The sequence below is a fragment of the Neofelis nebulosa genome, chromosome 10, assembly GCF_028018385.1.
Source record: "Neofelis nebulosa isolate mNeoNeb1 chromosome 10, mNeoNeb1.pri, whole genome shotgun sequence".
NCBI classification, from domain to species: Eukaryota; Metazoa; Chordata; class Mammalia; order Carnivora; family Felidae; genus Neofelis; species Neofelis nebulosa.
In genome coordinates this window covers 26,181,988-26,207,213 of record NC_080791.1, presented here as the reverse complement: position 1 = coordinate 26,207,213, position 25,226 = coordinate 26,181,988, and the positions used below count along the sequence as shown (strand labels likewise).

The 25,226-nt window shown below is 43.4% G+C and overlaps 1 protein-coding gene across 1 annotated transcript in view; it reads right to left on the bottom strand.

Annotated features, from left to right (window-relative positions):
* BARX2 (BARX homeobox 2) overlaps window positions 1–25,226 on the bottom strand; it is a 76,356-nt gene that overhangs the window by 8,106 nt on the left and 43,024 nt on the right. The window contains exons 2-3 of the mRNA XM_058687310.1: window positions 7,024–7,324; window positions 2,355–2,439 (exon numbers count right to left, since the gene is read on the bottom strand). Of these exons, the coding sequence (XP_058543293.1) occupies window positions 2,355–2,439; window positions 7,024–7,324 (386 nt within the window). The remainder of the gene's footprint in view (window positions 1–2,354; window positions 2,440–7,023; window positions 7,325–25,226) is intronic.

Genomic DNA, 25,226 nt, shown 5'->3' with positions numbered 1-25,226 from the left:
CATCTCCATTGCCTGGTGCTCCAATATATGCTCAATAAATAACTGGTGAATGGAGAGCTTGGCGCTCTTGCTTCCTAAAGGGACCTGAATGTGGTGGGCCTGTGGCACGCTGAGGTTCAATCTGCTCACTTACTTCCATCTTGCCTTATACGACATGGATAACCAGCTCACACTGTGCCTGTAGCACAGTGGCGGGTGACCAGCAAGTGACGTCGGAGGCAAAGGCACACGCTCGTCCCACGGGCATCGGGCGGTGCTGGCAGGGATGGCGAGCTGTCAATTCATTAATCGTCTGACTCACGAAGAGATTGCTGATAACCAATTTCAACAATGCCTCTGCCGCTCAGGAGACATTGATGTCGACGATGATGATTGATGGAGGAAGGAGGTGGGTGGCAGACTTGCCCAAAATCAGTCAGGGAGGGACAGGCATGGGAACTTGGCCCAGGGTTTCTAACTCCCAGATCTGGTTCTTTCTGAGATCAGTCCCCCAGGAGGTTTCCGCCATCGTTTTCACGTGTGTGTTAGCGTTCTCGAGGTGTTGCGATGAACACTATTTAACTGAATCCCATTTATCCGGCACCTTCTCCCGGCACCCTTCTCACATACCTGTCCTCTGAACTCTTGTGGGCTTATACACCGCCCAGTAATTATAACTCATCATCATGTGCTCCCTGGCTGCTTCCTGGACCTCGATTCCCCAGCTAGATCACAAATGCCATGAAGGGAGGCTTACATCTTATTTCATTACTTCCCATAATGCCTAGGACAAGGCATGGCTCACAAGAGAGGCTAACACACGCGCTGATTCACCCAGCGTATGTGTGTTTTGTACACGCAAGTGACATCTAGGCCTCGCCTCGTAAGCACTCCGCGAGCCACACGGCCTCCACCTTCATGAACATCCCTTCCGCTCAGGCTCAGGCCTTCCCAGAGGAAATGATGAGATTTGCCTAGGAATTTCCTTCCGGGAAGATAAATGCTGCCTTGTTGGCTTTTTTTTTTTTTTTAATGTTTCCCATTAATATTAATTTACAATGTATTTATTTTTCTCATTGTTAGCAGTCAACAGCAAGAACTAAAGTTTTCAGAAAAAATTACTGGACAAAAACACAAAAAATGAGACAATGTCTTACTATCTATTAGCTATTAAAAATATCTATTAGCTTACTTGTTTTCCTGAAAACCAGGGGATGGATAATTACCTTAGCTATTCTCCAATAGCTAAGGTAATATTCTCCAGTGATTGTATAAAAAAAAAAAAAATCAGATTCTAGCCTTTGAAATGCCAGAGAAGATGGCGCATGACCAGATGGGTTAGCAAATTAGAATGTCAACCAAGCAGGCCTGGAACCCCCGGTCCATGCGAGACGAGAAAGGACCAGTAGGATTCAGTGAGGATTGACAAAGGACCGGGTCCCAGGTTTCTGAGGATTACATTTCTGAGGTTTCTGAGTATTCCTGGTCCCTAAAGAAAATAGGCTGCTTCCCAGCCTCTTTTCCCAGCTCACCTCTGTTCTCTGGGCTTTGACCTTTTCCCCTTGCAGTTTACAAAACTGGAAATGAAACACTCAACTACTTGGGAAGTTTGGATTTAACACATCTTTCAAACTGTTTTTTTTTTTTTTAAAGGAAGTTGGGTTCCTCAAAATATAAGAGATGTAGATTTGTTTTTTTTGGGGGGGGGGTTTGTTTAGAGAGATGTTTCTGTTCATCGGTCCATTGAAAAACCAAAGATGGAATGAGGCATTAGCTAGGTGGTAGAGCAGTATTAGGGACCCCGTAGTCCTTATATCAAGTGCATCAGAGGAAGCTGGGAGCTTGTTAGCACATGCATTCGCAGCCCTGTCACAGATCTCTGCAGTCAGGGTGTTGGGAGACTCCTGGAGTTCTACGTTTTTGCCTGCAACCCAGGTTACTCTGATACCCACTAAAGTTTGAGAATCACTGCATTACAGGACACAGAGCTACAGGAACAACAGATGGGTCCTATATGTCATTATAAACAAAGAGTACTGACTTCTATTCTAAGCTACTGGTGGGAGGGGGAAGGAAGTTCTTTGAAAAGGCTAGCAGGTGGGGTTAAAACTAGCAACTGAGAAGCTTGTGGGCTTTCTTTTATTTCTAAGGAAACTGTGAAAAAGAATATCCTTCTGGTCAGGAAATCCAGGTCAGGAGGAATGACTTATCTGACTGTTCAAACTGCCTCCCCCCACAGCCAGCATCATGATAGGAATCACACTCTCTGGAACCCAAACCACCAAATGGTCCTTCTTGCCTCCTTACCAGCCCTGTAGTAAGAATTTTTCCCATCATGATGGGCACACAGTGAGACTCACTCTCTTCTTTCTTACCATTTTCTTCCACTTCATCCTGCGGTTCTGATACCAAGTCTTCACCTGCAGTTGAGTGAGTCCCAGAGACTGGGCCAAGTCCAACCTAGAAGGCATGAGATACAGAGGAAGGATGAGGAAGGAGGGAAAGGGCAGTAGAGATGGGGTCCTTTGACCAACTCTGGCACTGCTATCAATGCGTGAACGTACCCCATTAAACCAGTTCTTCCCCCCAAAACTATACTTTCCAAGAATCTCATGGATGAAACTCTGGGAACCTAGGAAACAGTTGCCCACACCCACAGATACCTAGGGCAATCATCCTGGAAACATTCACTGTCTACACTGGACCCAAAGAGGATTTCTCAGCCTTGACTGCAAAGTCCTCTTTCTGACCTGACAGAGTCTTTACTGGGATCCTACACAAAATAAGGGCTCTGACCCCCAAATCCATACTGGAAAGGAAAAGTTAAGACCTATCATCCTTGTCAAAATCCTGCTCATCATCCCAGATCTGGCTCAAGCCACTCTCTCCCCCCCCACCAGGTGAGCCTCCCCACACCCATGACACCTCCCATGGATTATCTGCTCTGTACCTTCCCAACTGTCACCCCTCACCGAGGTGGCTCCACATTCTCAAGTGTTCTCTGTTTCACGTGAATAATTTGTGCCTCCCTGACTCAACTGCAGGGCAGAATCCACAAATGTGCCTATCACATTCTAAAGCCAGACCAAGGACTCAAAAATACCTTCTGATGGATTGGTTCATTCCTTGTAGCTGCCCTAAACTGTTATAATGGTAGACTCCAAATGAAATTAAATCAGTAGCCCCTCCTGTTTCCCATTCTGCTTTTAACCATGGTTCTGCATTTCTCTGTAGCCTTCTGAAAAGTCCTGAATGTCAAAGCCATTCCTGGGAGGTGTGAGGTTGGAGCTACTTCTGACAACAGAGCAACTATTTCTTGAGTACCCAGGCCCCCGTGCTAAGCCCCTGACATACGCTGTCTTATTTCTTCCATTCACAGTGCTGTGAAGTAGGTATAATTATTCCCCATCTTATGGATGAGAGATTTGAAACTTGGAGAGACTAGAATCTCTTGTTAACCATGGCTAAATCCTGCCTGCTACCTGCTTTCGTAAATAAAGTTTTGTTACGTACTGTCCGTGGCGGCTTTCATGCTACAGCCTGAGAGTTGAATGGTGGAGACAAAGACTATATGGCCCACAAAACTGAAAATATTTTCTCGCTGACCCTGTACAAGAAAAACTTTGCTGACCCTTGGTAGATGATCCTAGAGTGAGAAGTGGAGCCAGAATTCAAACTTGCTTACGTCTGTCTTATAGTCCTCCTCTTGTATAGGGGCTCCCCTCCACCCACCATATTTTTGTACAAGTTAGATCTGTCAAAGGGAAGTCCTTGCTCAAGCTTTTGTGGAGAAGAATGCAGGGGTGGGTGCCACATCATAAGGTGTAGCAAACAACCCAATTGGAGCATATTAAATGTGAAAAAGAACCAGGCTTCCAAACCCAGTCCTCAAGATTACAACTACTTTGTTGACCTACTTTGTTAAGAACCCCAGGTCTACCTGAGCATCTACTGGTTGGACCACCTCCTTGAGCCAACCCTAGCTGTCTCCCTGTGGCTCCAACCTGGGTCACTGCAGAAGTATGGACAGCTAGAGCAGTAATTTGGGATGAGCACCCTTGATATAATGAGCAGGGGTCACCACTTTCAAGGGTCCCAGGATCCTAAGGATTACAATTCTGAGGTTTCTAAGGATCATAATTTGTGGATCTAAGGTCCCTTATCTCACACAAACCTTCAGAGCCAAGAACCTGAGCCTTAGGGACTCCCAGATGTGAGTTCTCAGCTCCAACTATCTTCCCCGTGAGAGTGAGGAGCAACATATCACCATCAGGAAGGCCAATGGGTATCGGCAATGAAGGTTCCAGGTGCTAATTCCTGGTACTGCCGGGTGCACTGCCCAGCCCCCCTGCTCCGACTAGAGTGCACAATTTAAACCTCCAATACTAAACACAGTCTTTCTCCGAGGAACTTCAGAGCCTGTCTTAAATCTGCATTCATGTATGTCTGGCCGTCCCAGGAAAAGGGCTACTGGAAGCTAACAGTTTTATTGAAAGTGATTAACAGACTGAAGCTAATAAAGCCCCGGTGCCAACAGCACTTAGGTCTCCCCCGCTAACAGAGAGCTGTTTCCCAGGCAGTCATTCATGAAGAACCAAGGACCCAGGGGGCCATGCCACAGGCTTCTGGTCTCCCAGGCTCCCACCGCGCCTTCCAGCCCGGTTCACCTGAGGCCATCAGGTGCATTAGTCAATGGAAGGCTCAGTTCGCAGCTCTGTGCGTTGTGTTAGCACATGGCGTTAGCTCACTTGGGAAAAATGCACCCCTGACTCACTCTGGCTACAGAAACAGCTTCACTGTCATCAGCTTTCTCTCATTACCTGCCACCGTTACAAATTCTCACTTCCCTGCATATTCGCTTAAATGGGGTCACCTAGGAAACTGGAGAAACAAACAAAGGGGAAGAGGGAGAAAGCTGTGGGAGGAGGGAGTGCTCATGGCCCTGGTCACGTACATAGGGAGGTGAGGAACACGGAAGAGGGCGGGTTAAGGCGGCAGCTTCCATGCCAACCAGATGGTGTCCTTCTCCCCAGGCAAGTGAATCAATCCTACGTAGGTCACCTGAGAGGTGCCTGGGCAGGTATCCGGAAGTCCCAGGAGCTTTATTAGGAACTAACATTTCTGTTAAAGAATCCTCTGGCTTCTAGAAAATAAGCCTAAAGTTTTACCCTGTTGAAGCCCTTCTGGTAAACCACCACATAAGTGGTAAATAATGCGCCCACCTCATCTGGTTGCCCACATCCCCGAGGCTCTCCATCATATGCCGGGGGTACCAAAATTGCTGCTGATGCCTAGAGATCCCTTCTGTTAATCCCCAGTTCACAGCCACGTCTCCACTGTCCACCCAAAGGCTCCTCAGATGCTCAAGTTCAAACAGAACTCACTCTTTCCCCACCAAACCCAGTCTGTCCTCTGCCTTGCACACCTGCAGTTACGGTGGCCTGATCCTGGAAGCACAGAATTCCCACTCTCTCTCTCCTCTCTTCTTCACGCCAGTGTCAGTTCTGTCCATTCCACCTTCAAAACTGTTCTCCAATCTCTTCTCCCCTCTGTGTTCCCACCGTCACCACCTTAACTCAGGTGTTCAGTGACTAACCCTGGACTCCCTCCCATTCTCCTGCTCCATCGCTTCCCTCTCAAATCAGTCACTTACGGTGCCACCAAAGTGAGGAGTCTAAGATGTCAACCTGGCCATGTCATTTGCAGTGCTTGGTGGCTGCTGATGGACAGCCTAGACAAAGTCTGCATTCTTGGGCCAGGCCCACAAGCCTTCCCATCCCCACGGCTTCATCTCTGGCCACGCCCACACATGCACCTTCATCTGGAGATGTCCCTACCACTTGCATTTCCCTCAACAGGGAGACGTGCCTCTCTGCCTCTGAGTGCCATTCCCTCTGGAATCAAAGCTCTTCGTAAATGCTGCCTCCTCTGAGAAACCTTCCCGATCCCCACCCGACACACTCAGCAATATCTCTGTGCTCCTCCAGCCCTTGGAAACACACCGGCACCAGTACCGACGCACTGTGTTGTAGTCATTTGTCATTTCCTTCCCCTTGATCCGGACTTTCTAGACTCATAACCCCTGCCACAGTGCCCGGGATACGGCAAACCCCTGATGTGTGCCCTTTGGTTAGTGGTTTATAGACTCCTCTCTCACTTAAATTTGTATCAAACAGCTACTAATAGCTTAAGAGATGCATTGGGGTTTCCTTCCCTTTCTCTTTGCTAGGACTAAGGGCCAAACCTAGCATGGACCAGGAAGTGAGCAGAAAGGACCTGGAAAATCCTCCCCCAAAATAGATCGCTCATTAGCTCAGCCACTTCCACATCTCCAGAGTGAGTTTGAAGAAACAAGACAAGACATACATTCTTGCACAGTCTGCAGTTTAGATACTAAATTAAAGAAATAAGGTGAGAATCTGAGTAAAGCAGGGGTCATAGCTCAATGATCTGGATCTCAAAAGGGTTTAAAGAAGGGCCTCCCATCCAAGTCCTCCTCCTCTCAGCCACGTGGTTCTGACTTAGTATCTCTCACATGTATCAGGACATCTAACAGCTCCTCAACTGAATTAATCCAGGCCTTTCCATGCAAGAGCCAGGCCAGCACACTGAGCCAGCTGGGAGTCGCGGGGTAGGGAGAAGCCCCAGAAGGTCCCGGGTCCCAATCCCACATCTAGCCCCACTGCACCTGAGCCTGTGTGCAAAGTGGCTTTTCAAAACCAAACCCGTTTTCCAGCTCAGAACCTGGGCAACCATTTCCTAAACATGACCTTGCTTATTATACTTGAGCAGTTAAGCTAAATACAGCAAGGAGCATAAATTCAGCAACACGCAGGCTTCCGGGGCTTAAGTGTGAGGAGTGCACGTGGGCTGGGTTCTGTTGAACGAGCAGGAACTACAGAAGCCAAGGACGAGACTCCTGCCGTGGTGTGGAACCTCTCTAAAACAGTCTTTGTGGCCATCCATCCCCCACACACAGCCAAAGGGGTCTTCTTCCCTGCCCAAGGGCCTTCCCTGTGGACAGTCCTCTCCCTGGTTTCTCACCTGTCTGGGGTGGACAAGTACTTCTGCTTCTGGAATTTCTTCTCCAGGCCCATGAGCTGCAGCTCAGTGAAGATAGTACGACTCCGACGGGGCTTCTTCTGCCGGGGCGTGGGCTGCTCCGTCTCTGACTCGCTGCTGCCTAGAGCCTCGCCCCCCGGGACCTCAGCAGAGGTGGCCTCAGAGGCCGGGTGGCAGGACAATGCCTGGGCAGCTCCCGGGGTGGCAGGGACCAGGTGGGAGATGACCGCGGGCTGTCGGGTGATCACTGAGAGGAGAGGGTATGCCCGGAGGGAAGCAGGGCCTGGAAGACAAACAGGGAAGCAGGTCACAAGAGGAGCCAGCGGGGGAAGGAAGCCAGAGGCCCCCGGAGGACCGCTTGCAGAGACCTGACTGGTGGGGCCTCTGGATCACGAGGAGGTATAATGGAAGAAGGGGAAGCAGCAGCAACTCATGACCTAGAACTGCTGGGTGGGCGGGTGAGCTGTGCTCAGCCTGAGGTATGAGAGGTCCCCACGGCCAGGAAGAGGGTCCTGCAATTCCTCTGGTGTTAAGTGGACGTTTCCCCTCTCTCTTTTTTCTTTTTAAAGTTTATTTATTTATTTTAAGGGGGAGGAGAGGGACAGAGAGGAAGAGAGAGAAGGAGAGAACCCCAAGCAGGCTCTGCACTGTCAGCACAGTGCCCGACACAGGACTTGATCCCATGAACTGTGAGATCGTGACCTGAGCCCAAATCTAGAGTCAGATACGTAACTGACTAAGCCACCCAGGAGCACCCGCCATCTTTTTTAAACCTCTAAATTTTGGTTTCAGAACTATGGGTCAATAATCTGAGCAGATGAAAAGCAGTTGTCAGAAAAAGCTAGAAACACACACTTGAGAATACAAATAGGTTTGTAATATACAAACTGCCTGAGAATCACCTCTGGTCTTTGTAAAAATACATAGTTGAAACTGTGCATTCCTCCTGAGAGGTCTTTAGACCTTGAATCATAACATTTTTCAGAGCTGGAAGGATGCTTAAAGATTATTTCATCCAGGGGCTCCTGGGTGGCTCATTTGGCTCAACGTCAACTCTTGGTTTTCGGCTCAGGTCATGATCTCACAGTTTCGTGGGTCTGAGCCCCGCTTAGGGCTCTGTGTGTTGCCACTGCAGAGCCTGTTTGGGATTCTCTCTCTCCTCTCTCTCTCTGCCCCTCCCCCACTGTCTCTCTCAAAATAAACAAATAAACTTTAAAAAGAAAATGAGTATTTCATTCAACTTCTTCATTTCAGAGACAAGGCTGAATGAAAGGCTAAGTGACGTGCCTAACATCACAGAGATTAGAGCTTTGAGCAAGAAGGCCCAGGAGTCAAACCAAGTTCTGGCTTGAAGTCCACTCTTATCACATCATGAACCACATGCATACATCATTTAGGGAAGGGGGAAAACAGAAAGATTTTAATTCACATGGAAACTCGGATCCATTACGGCCGGCTGCCTACAGCACTGTGCTGAGGACGACTGCCAGGCTGGGTCAGAGCTTGGCTGAGAAAAGAGAGCTGACGTTGAGTGATGACGTCTGCCGAAATGCCGTGGGCATCCGCGGGGGCGTAAGGTGGTATATATGCTAGCCATGTGCCACTCCTGCCTTAGGAATTTCAAGGCAGAAGTACTTTTCTGTCCAAGAATCTTACGTCTTTAAAGTTCAAGTAAAAGAGCTCTTCCTTTTCATTATTCAATAGGATTATGTTTCAAATGTCATGATCATTACCTATATGTCATTTTATCTTTCCGGGCCTCAGTCTTGCCATCCACATAGTGAGTAAAAGATAATTTCAAAGAATTCTTCAAATTCTAACTTACTGATGCCAGTAAAATACTTCTCATCCCAAGCCCATTTTGATATCTGATGAATACAGAGGAGACACAGGGACTGCCCTTGGGGACTCGGCCCAGCCCTGACAACTCATTACGAAGGCAAAGGCAGGCATGTGAGCCAGCCAACATTCACACTAGTTCTGGGTTAAAACGAACCAATGTCAAAGAGACATTCAGGGGCTGCTTGTGTTCTGTCTCCCTCCTCTGGGTTGGCTTTTCTCTTCTTATTCATTCCCATGCTTCTGTTTTGGACTCCAGTCACAGTTATTAAAGCAGATAACTTCTCTTGTTCTTCTAGAAAGGCCCAGTACAAACCACAAAGTTGTTAAATAATAAATCACCAACGGCTATGACTTCCATGAACTCTCCAGCCAATGCTAACACTTGAGGTTTTGTGTTGTGGATTCTTTTTGAGGAAAAAAAAAAAAAAAACATCTGGGAATGAATTATAGCAAGAAAATAAGGACACCTGGGCCTCTGGTTTTGGGTCTCCCAGTATACATTACAAAATGTCACTTCTTGAAAAAAAAATTATCTGAAAGCTTCTTTACTGGCATGAGGTATTTCTCATCTCAAATCACTTTATTCCTTTAATTCGGACATTTCTTTTAAAAGGAACAGTCTTTATTAAACAGGCTAACTTATACTCTAGACGCTCTGGAGCTTACCAGCATGGCAACTGCCTAGTTACCTACCTGTCAGTAATGCTTTTATCACCTGAGTTTCCGCTTTCTCTTGTGAAGAGAGTTAAACTTTTTTCCCTAACATTAAAAAATATTTTGGAAGTGTGGTAATATCTAGTGTTGGCAAGAATATGGGGAAATGGGCACCCATATATTGTTGGTGATATACCAGTAGAGTCTTTTAGAAGGGCAAACTGGGGTGCCTGGGTGGCTCAGTTGGTTAAGTGTCTGACTCTTGATTTCGGCTCAGGTCATGATCCCAGGGTTATAGAATCGAGTCCTATGTCGGGCTCCACAATGGGCATGGAACCTGCCTAAGATTCTCTCCCTCTCTCCCTCTTTCCCTCTCCCCTGCCCTCTCTCTCTCTCTAAAAAAATTTTTTAATAAAAGGACAAACTAAGCAGTGCCTATCAAGTTACTGACCAGGCAATTCTATAATGAGGCCAATTTGCCCATACGCACAAAGATTTATGTACAAGCGTATTCACTGCAGCCTTGTTTATAATAGTGAAAAAGGGAAACAACTCACGTATCAACAGGAAAATGATTAGTGGTACATCTACAGTATGGACTACGATGTAACCACTAAACAGAGCTATATAAACAAATAGACAGATACATTGATTGATAGGTTACATGGAAAGATGGATAAAGTAAAGTGAAAAAATTGTAAAATATATTATTGAGAGAAAATAAAGGTATGGAACAATCTGCATTCTATTAAAAAATCCAGATGGGTATCTGTATTTATAAATGCATTTTTTTAAGCCTAGGAAGTTAGTCGTCAAGTTATTAACAGTAATTACCTCTACAGAAGGAGTGGGAGTAGAACATAGTGCACAGTGGTCTCTACGTATTAATCTAATCCTGGATTCAATCCTGCCATAAATGGTTACTGAGCAACTGCTATGGGCTGTACTCTGTTCTAGAGGTTGGGGACATAAAGTCCCACCTTTAGGAAGCTTACATTTCAGTCAGGGAGGTAGACAGAAAACAAATATATAATGCTAAAGGAACACCTGGGTGGCATTAGTCTCTTGGTTTCAGCTCAGGTCATGATCTCACAGTTCATGGGTTCGAGCCCCACATCGGGCTCTGTGCTGATGATGCAAAGCCTGCTTGGGATCCTCTACCTTTGTCTCTGCCCCTCCCCTGCTCTGTCTCTCTCAAATTAAATAAGTAAAAATTTTTTTTAATTAAAAAATATATATTTCCACTATATATATACATACATACAGATATGCATACATATAATGCTAAGTAGTGATAAATTCTGTGAAGAAAAACACAGCACATTATGAAGATGGGGCAGGTGAGGAGGAGGCAGGTACTTCCGAGAGGGGAGGCAAGGCAAGGAAGAGGTGACAGTTTTGGCAGACAGGTGACTCAGGGGAGAGGAGAACCTTGAGAAGAGCACCCGGGCACAGAACCAGCTTTAGCAAACCCCTAAAGTGGGAATGGTCTGTGTTCAAAGTCAAGCAAAAAAGGCAGAGTGAGTAAAGTGTTGCGGGGGGGGGGAGTCACAGGAGATAAAAATTTGGAGAAATATGCTGCAGTCAGATCACATAAGGTCTTCAAGCCCAGGCCAAACAGTTAGGATTTTCTTCAGAATGAGATAAAAATATTGGTGAGATCCGAGCTGGAGAAGGACATGATGTGATCTGTGTCCTGAAGATCCCTATGGCTGCCATGTCGGGGACTGAATGTAGGGGCGGAGGGGAAGCAAAGGAGTAAGCCAGGAGGCCAGGCCACATTCCAGACCAGAGACCACAGTGGCATGGGCCAGAGAGGTAGCAACTGTGGTTGTGAGAGGTGGTCAATTCTGCGTGTGCCTTACAGTTAGGGGCGAAAGAGCCTGTGGAAGGGCGGATGTCATGTCTGAGCTACAGAGAGTTGCCATGACACATCTGGGTATCTGGCCTTAGCACCCAGAGGAACAATGGTGCCATTTACTAAGAAAGGAAAGACTGGGTGAGGAGTAGAATTAGGTGGGGAAACGAAGATTTCAGTTTCAGACAAGATGCCGTTATACATGGTAGATGTGCTGAAAAGGCAACTACATACACCAGTCGCGAGTTCAGAGAAGAGGTTAGGTTGGAGATACAACCCTGACTCATGGCAGTATATGTGGCACTTAGAACCACAGGATTAAATGCCATCACCGAGAGAGTGAGTGGAATAAAGAAGTAAAGAGACCCAAGGATTGAGCCCTGGGGTATGCCAACATCTGAGGTCATAAAAAGGATGAGAAGCCTGCCAAAGGAGCAAGGAAAGGAAACAGAAATGGGAAAACACTGACCCCATAGTTGAAAATCTGTGTACAATATTTTGACTCCCCCCAAATGTAATAGCCTACCGTTGATCAGAAGCCTTACTGATAAACAGCTGATTAATACATATCTTGTACATTACATTATACACACACACACACACACACACACACACACACACACACACCCATGCTTATAATAAAGTAAACTAGGGAAACACGTTAATAAAATAATAAGAAAAAGAAGATACATTTACCATACTGTACTGCATTTGTTGAAAAAAATCTGCATAGAAGTGTACCCATGCGGTTCAAACCTGTACTATTCAAGGGTCAACTGTATTTACATTCTACTATAAGCATGTATTACTTCTGTAATTTAAAAACAAAACTTTCAGTTTTGTTCTCATTGGAAAGTTTTAATATATGTTCAATTTGTCAAAAAAAAGAATTTTCATGTATTGGTGCTCATACCCATAAATCATTAAAACTTCTCAAGAGCTAGGCAAACAGTAACCAACTAGAAACTCCAGCAATAGAGTATAAAGTATTTCTGGTTTTATGACATTGATAGTAAAGCAAATATTGTGGTATTCTGAGCAAAGGGAACTCTCTCTTAGCCACCTCTGAGCCAAAGGGTCTATGGAATTTTCTCTCTTCATGATAGAAGATGTTTGAGTTCTCATGCTAGATAGAATCATATTCTTTCCTTTAAAATAAAAACTATTTAGTGTGGAGAAGTGATAGTCTTTAACAAGTGGTCCTGGGACAATTAGATATCTATATGCCGAAAAAAATGTTAACCTAGAACTCATAACTTATTTAAAAAATCAACTGAAAATGGATTATAGATCCAAAAGTTAACACTATCTTATAAAACTTTTAAAAGAAAACATAGGAGAAAAATCTTTGTGACTTTGGGTTGGGCAAGGGAATTCTTAGCTATGGCACCCAAAGCATGACACATTAAAGAAAAAGGCAAAAAATTGGTTTCCATCAAAATTAACAACTTTTATTTGGCAAAAGATAATATTAAGAAAATGGAAATATAAGCTATAGACTGGGAGAAAAATACTTGCAAATCACCTGACAGGGTGTATCCAGAATATATATTTAAAAAAACTCTCAAAGTTCAACAACTTAAAAAAAAATCACCCAATAAAAAAAAATGAACAAAGGTTTTGGACCCTTCACCAAAGTGGATACACAGACAGTATGTTAAGTACATGAAAAGATGCTTAGCATGATTAGTCATTAAGGAAATGCATATTAAAACAATAAGATACTACTACATATCTGTTAGGATGGTCTAAATATTTTTATAAACTGACAATATCAAGTGCTGACAAGGATGTGGAGCTACTGGAACTCTCTCTCATACATTGCTGCTGAGATGCAGAATGGTACAGCATCTTTGAAAAGCGTTTTGGCATCTTCTTATACAGTTAAACTTATAGTTACCATATAACCCAGTAATCCCACCTCTTTTAGGTACTGGCCCAAGTGAAAATATAAAAACCTGTATGCAAACGTTTATAGTGGCATTATTAGTAATTACTTACCAAAAATTGGAAATATCCCTCAACTGGAATGGATAAACAAACTGTGATACATACATAAAGTGGAATAATGGAATACTATTCAGGAATAAAAAGTGAACAACAAATTATTTGATACAGGCAGCACCATGGATGAATCTCAAATGCATTATCCTAAGTGAAAGAAGCCAGACTCAAAAGCTGTGGAATTTGCTTTACATGACATTCTGGAGAATGCAAAACTAGAGATGGAGAAGACATCTAGAAATCGCTGGTTTTCAGAGATTAAGGGTGAGGGAAGAATTTGACTACAAAGGGGTAACACAAAATAATTGGGGGTGAAGGGATGAAGTGACAGGGCTGGGTTTATTATTATTACTGAAGTGTAGTTGACATACAGTTGTTTCAGGTATACAACACAGTGCTTGGACCACTCTATACCTTACACTACACTTTACTTCTGGTGATGGGACTGTTTTGTATCTTGATTGCCGCATTTGTCAAAACTCATAACCATACACTAAAATAGTGAATTTTTGCTGAATATAAATTAAAAATAAAATTTAAAGCCCCCAAAACAGTCAATAAATATTTTAGGTACTGTTTTGTTTTTTTAGGGTTAAATTTTTTTTTTTTATTTCAGTATAGTTGACACACAATGTTACATTAGTTTCAGGTATACGACATAGTGATTGGACAAGTTTATACATTGTGCTGTGCTCATCACAAGTGTAGCTATTATCTGTCACCACACATACTACAATTCCACTGACTATATTCCTTATACTGTGCCTTTTATTCCCATGACTTATTTATTCTGTAACTGGAAGCCTGTATCTCCCACTCCCATTCACCCATTTTGCCCATCCCCCCACACCCCTCCCCTCTGTCAACCAAAGGTTTGTTCTCCATACTTACAGGTCAGATTTTACTTTTTGTTTGTTTCTTCATTTGTTTAGTTTTTTTTTTAGATTCAACCTACAAGTGAAATTACATGGTATTTGTCTTTCTCTTTCTGACTTATTTCACTTAGCATAATACACTCTAGGTCCATCCATGTTGTCTCAAATGGTAAGATCTCATCCTGCCATTAAAGCTGAGTAATACTCCAGTGTGTGTGTGTGTGTGTGTGTGTGTGTGTGTGTGGGTGAACACATCTTCTTTCAGCAGGGAAATGCTAGAATCAAAAAGGCAAGAAATAAAAAATGTTGGCAAGGATGTGGAGAAAAAGGAGCCCCCATGCACTGTTGATGGAAATGTAAACTGGTGCAGCCACTGTAGAAAACAGCACGGAGGCTCCTCAAAAATTTAAAAATAGAACTACCCTATTATGCAATAATTCCACTACTAGGTATTTACCCAAAGCAAATGAAAATGCTATTTCATTTTTATTATAAAAGTAACACAATCTGTTACAAAAGAAATTTAAAACAAATCAGAAATATATAAAGTACAAGTCTCCTCTCATTACTATGAAACCTAAACCTTAGAGAGAAACTTCCATAACTATTCCTATGTATATAGCACAAACATACAGATAGATGCTCCAAATCTAGTAATTACCTAGGCTCATCTACTAAGACACGTAGTTACAAAGTGCTTATTTTGTGAAATATAAATATATCACTTAATTTTTTTCGAACTGGGTAGCCAACAATGTCAACGCCATATACTGACCAGTCCAGTGACTTAAAATGCCAGCTTTAAGACACACTAAGTTCCCAAAGAAATGAAATTGGGAATTTTGGTCACCAGAATTCTGAGAATCTCCTGCTGTCCAGAAAAGCAGCACTACCCTTCCCAAGGGCTGCCCTCTGGGGAGGTGGTCACAAACAGAGAACACAACTATGGTAGTATTACATGAAGGCAGTGGGTATGGGGGAGGTGGTGGGGCGGAGGGGCAGGAAATCAGAGAGACAGGTAAATTTCTAGAGGCTGCCATGAGTCTGCAACTTTGGAGAGAGCAAAGGCTATTTAGAGAAGATTTCTGAAAAACAGGGTATACACTGTGTATAATCCATGAATATACCTGTTAGAAAAACTAAAGATCTTCATGTTCAACGCTTCTGTGGTCAGATTTTCATTGTCTTTGAATGTAATTCTGTACATACACTGGGCCATATGTGGTCCTAAAAACAGGTTGTATTATGTACATGTGTCTGTTTTGGACTCTTCCGATCTATGGAACTAATCTATGAGCCAACCACTCCACTTTAATTATTATAGTTTTTTAAGGGAGTTTTGTTATCTGGCAGAACAAGTCTTTATTCTTTTAACAAAATTTTCTTTTTCCCATTGAATTTTAGCATCCCACTAAAAATTTGGTTCAAATTACACTAACCTTATAGATTAATTTAGGGAAAAACTGTTATTTGGGTGACCCTATCCTCTGGTAGGTTGATGGCTTTTTAGGGGCACCTGCGTGGCTCAGTCAGTTAAGCATCCATCTGTTGATATCGGCTCAGGTTGTGACCCTGCAGTCATAAGGTCAAGTCCCACATCAGGCTCTGTACTAAGCCCAGAGCCTGTTTAAGATGTTCTCTCTCTCCCTCAGCCCCTCTCCCCGACTCGTGCTCTCTGGTCTCTCAAAATAAATAAACACTTAAAAATGGCTTTTAGAGGAATGCTCATACACTGTTGATGGGAATGTAAATTGGCACAGTCACTGTGGAAAATAGTATGGAGGTTCCTCAAAAAATTAAAAATAGAAATACATATGATCTAGTAATTCTACTATTGGGCATTTACCCAAAGAGAATAAAAACATCAACTCAAAAAGATATACTCATCCCTATGTTTACCGTAGCAGTATTTATACTAGCCGAGATATGGAAACAACCTAGATGTTCATCAATAGATGAATGGATAAGGAAGATCTGGTGTGTGTGGGTGCGTGTGTTCATATTATATACATAATGGAATATTATGCAGCCACAAAAAGGATGAGATCGTGTCATTTGAGACAACATGGGTGGATGGAGAGGGGATTATGCTAAGTGAAATAAATCAGACTGAGGAAAACACATACCATGTGATTTCACTCATGAGTAAAATCTAAAAAAAAATAAACAAAAAGCAGAATCAGACCTATAAATGCAGAGAACAAACTGATGATGGCCAGAGGGGAGAGGGGTGGGGGATAGACAAAATGGGTGAAGGGGAGTGGGAGATAAAGGCTTTCAGTTAGGGAGTGAATAGGTCACAGGAATAAAATGCACAACATAAGGAATATGCTCAATGGTACTATAATAGCGTGCATGGGGACATATGGCAGCTATACTTGCGGTGAGCACATTCAATGTATGAACTTGTCACATCACTATGCTGTACACCTGACACTAATTGGGAATTGATGTAATTTGTTTCCAAAAGACTTAAATCCAACAACAAAAACACCTTCGTTAAACACAAAACAAACAGGGGCGCCTGGCTGGCTCGGTCAGTAGAGTGTGTAACTGTTGATCCTTGGGGTCATGAGTTCAAGCCCCATGTTGGGCACAGAGCTTACCTAAAAAATAAAAAAATAAATAAAAAAAAATAAAAAACTTCCAGTGAAAGACAGTGACCTAAGGCAACATCCTTCACCAAAGCCTATAGCTGCAGGAATCCTGACCCGAGGTTCTAATGCAAGTTCAGCAAGAAAGCTGCACTCTATTCACTGGCTGAGAGCACCTTATGTTGTTGGAGGTTCACAGACAAGGCCACTGTGATGATGATAAATGTTTGGGGGTTTCAGCAGGACCGCCCTTGTAAATAATATAATTGCAGTGAGGCACTGTGCTGAGTTTTTGGTACTTGGGAAGCACAAACTCAGATGCAACGGAAGTCAGGGTGGGTAATGTGTGTGTGCCAGAGCATGGAGTCTCCTGAAAGGCAAACCAACAGGGAGCAGAAAAGTGAGACACAACGTACTTGAGCCACAGCTGTTTGCTGTCTCTTCTTGTTTTAATATATGACCCGATTTCCAACAAAACACCACTGGCCCCAAGCTTTAATTTCACAAAGCACTTGCAACTCCCATTTCATATTCCCACAAAACTACTGTGGGATCATCGGCCCTATTTTTACATTTTGGCTAAAAATCAGATTTAGGTTTTAAAAATAGCAAGGAAACATTTAAAATTAACACACACGTTAGGGGGCACTGCGGTTACTGAGAAGTCAGATGATGTAGAATGCTATGTATTAAGTATGTCTTTCCCTTTCCCTGAGAATTATCACTATGTGAAAATGTTGACTGAAGACAGCTGCCTTGCTATGCTGGACCATTTACATACACTTGTGAAATTCAAGCACGTTATCTGCTACCGAGAGAGTAATGACTAATAAAGCAAAGACACTGTTTAAACAAACACATTTTTAGTTGACAAAAGGGGTGTAAACACGACCACAACGAATGCATTTTCTAATAGTTGTTTTCCTTCCAACAATCCCCCTAACCAATGTTTTGCAGGAGGATGGATATCACATAACTGTGTGTACAGTATACCTAGAAGTCATTCCCTGCCAAAGGGTTGACCACTTTTAGAATCTGTTTTTGGATTAGAAAATCTGAGTGCATTAGCGGTGGGTAGGACATGGGACATCCCAGGATTTGGGGGATGATACAGAACATTCAGCAGGCTAAACAGAACATTTTCTGTTGTGCTGATTCTGAAAACTGTAAACTCATGCATGTGAACACATTTGGGCCAGGCTGCTGACTCCAGGCACATCTCCTCAAAGGAAATCCCCTTTCATGGCAGAAGCCCGTCCCCTCCAACTACAGCTGTACTTGAACTTGATAGCAGAATCTCCAAAGAACAGTTTTTGTTCCTACTCATCTCCTGTGGGCTTCTCTCTTCCATGCTTCCAACATACCAGTCCCCAAATTGACTTTCCACACCCACGCTTCCGGTTGACACAGGCGAGGGCCAAAGGTCTGAGTGGATAAGAATCTCTAAGCTGCCTGCTTGACTGATTTATGTTCCAGGAATGTGTGACCTATATATCCGCTGAAAGCTTCCGAGGGTCGAAAGCAACACACACAAAGACAGGGTGCAGAAATACTCAGATAACCTGACAGACTCAATGGGACAACTGGGTAGCTCTAGCTGAGCTTCCTGGGAAAAGTCATAAAATCACCCACATCAAACTATTCCCATAGGCTCACATTTCTACCAATTGGCAGGTAACCTGGGGTAGTGGAAAGACTAGGGTCTCTACCATTGACTTGTGGAGTGATCTTGAACAGGTTACCAACCCTTTCTTAGTTTCAATTTCCCCTTCCATGAAGCAGGGCTAATAATAGTTCACCCATGTAGATTACTGTGAGGTTTAAACACATTACCATATGTGAAGTGCCCAGTGGGCATTTAATTGCTGTTCCCTCCTTTTCCTTTCCTACCTTCCCTGGAGTTGCCTGATGCTCTGTGAGTCAGCCAAATGAAAGCAGATAAATGTTCTTACCAAGAAAGCAGACTTCCCTGTGAACTGCGGAAGTGGGTCTTCTCGTCATCTATGGTTTCACATGCAAAGCAAGACTGCAACTCCAGAATCTGCCAAATGGAGGTCTTCAACTGTCCTTACAGCTATGTAGACAGACAGACAGCAGCAAGGGAGCAAAAGAAATCGGTGGGAGGGCTGACCTGGCTGGACATCCCCTAAACACTATCAAGACTCCAGAAATCATTACTCGGGCTTTGCAGACGTGTATAAAAAAAATTCACAGAACGCTTAAGGGACCTAACGCACAACTCTTCCCAAGGTTAAGAAGGATGGGGTCAGAGATGGGAGACCCAAGATGGGCCAAAGTCAATCTCTAACATCTGCAGAGAAAGCAGATATGGGTGGTGAAAATGAATTTGGCTTCTCTTATGCTGAAAGAGAGCTAAAGAAAGGCTGGGCTGAGGGGAAGTGGTAACCAGACATGAAAATTCAGTCGCTGTGTGTCTAGATGGATAATCTGTAAACATGGGAAAGGGGGAGAGGGATGAAAGCAAATATAAAGATGCTCTGAGAGGCCTTTTCACTTTGTGACCCACCACGTTTCTGGCCAGCAAGAGCTAATGTGAAATGGATGCACCCCTTTACAGGTTATGGTTTTGTACAACTAAAGAAAAGAGAAAATGTTTTTTTAAGAGGCCAACTCAAAGGCTGACAAATATGTCTTAGCCATGAACTACTTCATTAAAAAAAAGGTGGCGGGGAGAGTGCTTTGATAGGTTAAGTATAAATGAATTAGAAACATATGGGACAAGGGGTGCCTGGGTGGCTCAGTCAATTAAGCATCCAACTTGGGCTCAGGTCATAATCTCACCACTTGTGAGTTCGAGCCCCGTGTCGGGCTCTGTGCTGACAGCTCAGAGCCTGGAACCTGCTTCGGATTCTGTGTCTCCCTCTCTCTGTGCTCCTCCCCTGCTCAAGCTCTCACTCTCGGTCTCTCGCTCTCTCTCTCAAAAATAAATAAACATTAAAAAAAGAAAGAAACATATAGGATAAATTTATTCCAAAATGTACATGAGACTGCCATGCTGTAGACTCTGGAATAAGCATCTAAATAAAAACTTAAGAAGGAGGTTTGCAAAGGTTGGAAAATACAGGAAGCAGGGAGAAAACATTTGGGGGGCTTTAGAGAAATGTAGGAAATTGGGAAAACAAGCAGAGGCCATCACAGCAACCCCGGCAGGCTGATTGCATCATTCCATCTTTTCAGATTCTTGATTTTGCAAAGAGACAGGCTCAGTCTTATCACAGCCAACCTGCAGTGTCATCAAAATTGCAGCCGCCCACAAAAACACTGGGCCACTCTGAGAGCTCAGTGAAATCAACAAAGCCGGTTGGGGCCGATAGGTTTAGGGACCTTCCCCTCCTGCCTAGAATGTCAGACTACCCAAATGTGGTCACCATCCACCCTCTAGCCTCCCCCACCCCCCGTTGCCTTCTGCCAAGGAACACACTGGAGACGGCATTGTCTTTCTCCCCCCTGGCCATTCTGTTTTCTACATACACCCACACCTGCTTTCATCCATACCTCATAATCACTCACTGACGGAAAGCTTCCCAGAGCAGCTGTTGTTTAGTACAAAGACTGAATTAATCACTCCTACCTTCATGCGCCCACAGCATTTTGTTTGTGTCCTTATTCACCCTTACTTAATTCAAACCTTGGAGTAAGAATTAATTTGTTTACCCATCTATTTCTCACTAGATTGCAAACTTCTTTAGGACATGATCACAAGTGCATCTTCCTAGTGTTTAACTGCATGCCTTACTTGAACTGATTTCACCTGGAATCAGACAATCAGGACTGGAGATGTGCTCCTGACACCCTTGGGCTCTAATGGTCTCGGTCAAACCGAATTCCCAAGCTTCTGTTTTCTCTTCCATAAAATGGCAATGATACTTCTCCACAGGCTTGCTGAAGGTTAACATTAGATAATGAGCAGGAAAAGAAATATTTTTAAACAGTGAAGACCATACCAAAAAAGGCACTGATTTTTCCAAACACTCAAAAGGCACTAACGTTCCGTATTTTTGGAGATACTTCTATTGATGAGAAGTCCCAACACTGCTCCCTTGTGCTAATCTAATCCAACCCTTTGCTTCATACCTTGTGCTTTGCAATTTCTACCTAAGGTCCTGGCACCCCATGGACGCGGTCTACACAAAGCCAACCAGGAAGATCCCTCTTGTTCACTGTCACTATCATCAGTGAACTTGACCAAACACCTATGCAGCTCTACACTAACTGCTAGAGACAGGAAGGGAAACGATTCCTCACCTCTGCCCTCAAGAAGCCAATTATCTCATTGGGGAAATGAGCCACTAAAATGAAAAGGAGACAAGAAAACAAAAGCATGCAGCAAATGCTGGGTGGGATAAAAACCCTAGGAATTCAGGACAGATGGCTGTGTTCTACAGCATACAGGGCTGATTTGGGAAAGAGGAAGGGCTGGGTTGTGGGGAGAAAGGAAGGAATGGATTCCAGAGGCACCATCAAGGAAAAACCAATAAGATCTGGAAAACTACTAGCCTAGGGTGGGAGACAGGTGCGGACACAGAGAAGGCACAGGAAGACTCAAAGACTCTAGTGGCCCCTGCGGAAACTGTGGCACTTCTGCTGTGGGAGAATGTCCTGGTAGGAAAGATAAGGCTTACAGAGGCTTATTTAGTTTGTGCTGACGATCAGACACCCAAGTGATGATACCTAATAGGCAGTGTTAGCCGCAAACTGTACTCCCAGAAGCGCCTGGAGGTGGGTATGGAGACTGTACAGAGAACCAGAATTGAAGGATGGAAAGTCAAATCCATCTCCCAAAAAGTAACACTTAAGAACAACAGAGGATCAAGGAGAGAACCCTGAGGTGTGTCTTTATCAATGGGGCTGGAAAAGGAAAAAGAAGTAATAAACAAGACAAACTTGCCTAAGAAACAAGCAGCACAATAGAAGTGCATAGGCTCCATGAAAACAGCCAAAGAGAATTGTAAGAATGACTAACTTTCAGTGAGTCTACTCACTAGGAAATCGTTTGACCTGGGGCGCCTGGGTGGCTCAGCTGGTTAAGCGTCCGACTCCTGATTTCAGCTCAGGTCATGATCTCACTATTTATGAGTTTGAGCCCTGCATCAGGCTCTGCCCTGACAGCATAGAGCCTGCTTGGGATTCTCTACCTCTTTCTCCCTCTCTCTCTCAAAAATAAATAAATATTTATTTAAAAAAATCATTGCCTTAAGTTCTAAAATTTTCTCCCCTTCTGACACATACAGACCTACCATCATAGTATATGAATCTCCACCAGGTAAGCTGGGAAAATGTGTGTAACGCCAGGGCCCCAGGTGAAGTTTCTAGAAAAAGCCACAGGAGGTTACTTTTCTGCAAGTGGCCCCACGAGTCCACAGGCAAGCTCCTGATTACCCAGAAGGAAAATCACCTGCCAGACTCAGTACCTATCTTATGCCAAAATGTAATTTTCTAAATTCAAGTTAATTTCCTCCTTCTCCCTATGCATTCTAATCCTGGCTTAAATATATTCTCCATAGCTTGCCTTTGGTTGCAAAGAATAGAAGCAAAGTGGGATAAAAGAGAATAAAATTCAATTCAATTTAACAAATTATGGAATACCTCGCGTAGACACTGTGCCAAGAACTGGGGATAAAACGGTACACAAGACAGACCAGGTCCTTGCCCAGCTTATGGTCTGGCCAGATGGCAGACACTTAAGAAAGAAGTAATGCAGGGTGCTATAAAGAACATTCAGCAAGAGGATTTAACCAAATATAGGCGGTCAGCCTGCTCCAAGAAGGCTGTCGTTTAAACGGAGATGTAAGGTTGAGATTAGCTGAGATTCTAATCCGAGACGAGAAATAGGTAAAAGGATGCAAATTCGCCAAACACTTATTGTAAAAGAAAAAATGATTTTTTTTTAAGAAAAACAAAAAACACAGGATGAAAAGGCATTTGGGCCTTACAAGAGAATACCTAAAGAGATTCGAATGTGGAAACTGGTTCCACTGAGTAGGGCCAGTGGGAAGAGTTCCCTGCTGGAACAACAAGGCAAGTCTCTAAACCAGAGTGCTCTCAAGCCAACTGGGGTCTAGGAAGGCCCCCCAAATATAGTCGGGGGTCAGAATATTTCCCTTTGCCATAATGATCAGCATAATACAGGCATTTTCATCAGGATGTCTTGGGATCATGCAGTCAGTCATACCATTTCTGTGGTCAAGTCTCCTCCCCTTGATATCCCTTTGTTTGCTGATAAAGGAGTATCCTTAAAGGCTATACAGTGAATGAAGTCAGGAAACACAGAACTGTGTGGCAGAAAGGATTCAAACTTTGGAGAGATGCACCCTATCAAAGAGAGGACAAAAGAGAAGCAGTGTATTTTGTAGAAGGATCTTGTTGGGTAGGATGGATGAGTTCCTCTCCCTTTCTCTTACTCAAGTCATTAAGAGCAAACAGTAATCAGAATATTATACAGCAGAACATCAATACTTACTCATGTGTGAGTCTTGCTCTTGTAGGCAGTAAAGGATAACAGTAATAAGGGATAATAGTAGGAATAAAAACAGTGAACGTGAATCATGTGGACCGTGGTTACCCAACTGGCCAACCAGGACCAAAGAGTTGTGCCGTACGGCAAGAAGGCCTTCCCCTTCCCTGCACGGAGTCAAGTCCTGCCTATTAAGATCCAACTCTACCCTCAACAAGGCCATTAAGTTTACTTCGTCTTCAGGGCACAATGAGGTCTTTCTCTGAATTGTCCTCATTTGTAAATGGAGGAGTTAGATGGTTTTTAAGGTCCCTTTTTGGTACCAAGATGCAATCATTTTATCAGCAGTTAATGATACTCAGAGGCAGTGTGTGTCTGGGTTTCTCAACCCGACTGTAAAGTCTTTGCCTTCTATCTCTACCTCCCATGTGGTACTTCCCTACTTTGCCAAGATACCAACTGAACAAGTATTAGCTGAATTAAACAAGTACGCTGAGAACAAGACTATTAATGCATGCAGGTAAACCTCTCCAGCACTACTAAATCTTCTCAGTTCACAAGGAAGCGATCAACTGTGTAACTCATCTCCTATTTCCCACAGGTGATCCAGATTGCAACTACTACAGGCAGAAGACTATCTTTGCATAAAATCTAACCATGTACAATGAAGACTTTGTGGCCATGTGATTTGTAGCTAATGACACACTGAATAACAGAACACAGGGATTACTTTTTCTAACCTAGTCTTTGATGTGTGAGGCAGATGGAATTAAACAAAGTCATACAGAAGGTCGAGGTCTGAACCAAGCCATACCCCTAGAGGTAAGGACAAATGTTCTGTTCATGTCACCGTATTGCCTGCCTAGACAACAGCTACCAAAATGCTGAGTACTGGTTGGCCTCAAACATGTCTTCCTTCATGTGTTCTGGCTTTTTTTTTTTTTTTTCAATCATTAACTCTCTCACTCTGCAACCTAGTGTTACAAACCACTGTGATTTTAATAATCTGAGAGGACATGGTAAATACTACTTTGGAAATTTCTGGGCCTTTGCAATTTCCTTTTTTTTTTTTCCAGCTTTACTGAAACATGATTGTGAAATAAAAATTATATATGTATAAAGTGTGCAACATGATTTATGTACACATTGTGAAATCATTATCACAACCAAGCTAATAAACACAGCCATCACCTCACATAATTGCTTTTTGGTGTGTGGCAAGAACACACTTAGCAAATTTCAAGTATACATTATTTTTAACTGTAGTCATCACATGCTGTGTATTAGGTACCCAAAACATATCCATCTCATGAATGAAAGTCTGTCCTCTTTGACCAACATCTTCCCATTGCCCCCAACCACCAGCTCTCTGTAACTATTTTCTACTCTCTGTTTCTAGGAGTTCAACTTTTATAGACTACACATATGAGTGAGATCATGCAGTATTTCTCCTTCTGATTCTGATGTATTTCACTCAGCATAATGTCCTCCAGGTTCACGCATGCTGTCACAAATGGTAGGATTTTCTTCTTTTTTAAGGCTGAATAATATTCCATTGTATGTGTACACCACATTTGCTTTATCCATTCACCTGTCAATAGACATTTGGGTTGTTTCCATGTTATTGCTACTGCGAATAATGATGCAATGAACACGACAGTGCAGATCTCTCTTTGAGATAATGACTTTATTTCCTTCGGATGTGTACCCAGCTGTGAGACTGCTGGATCATATGGTAGTCCTATTTTTCATTTCTTGAGAAACCTCCATACTGTTTTCCACAGTGGCTGTAATCATGTGGCCTATTTTTAAGGAAGCTTGAGTGTATGTATGTATGTATGTATGTATGTATGTATGTATTCATTCATTCATTCATTCATTCA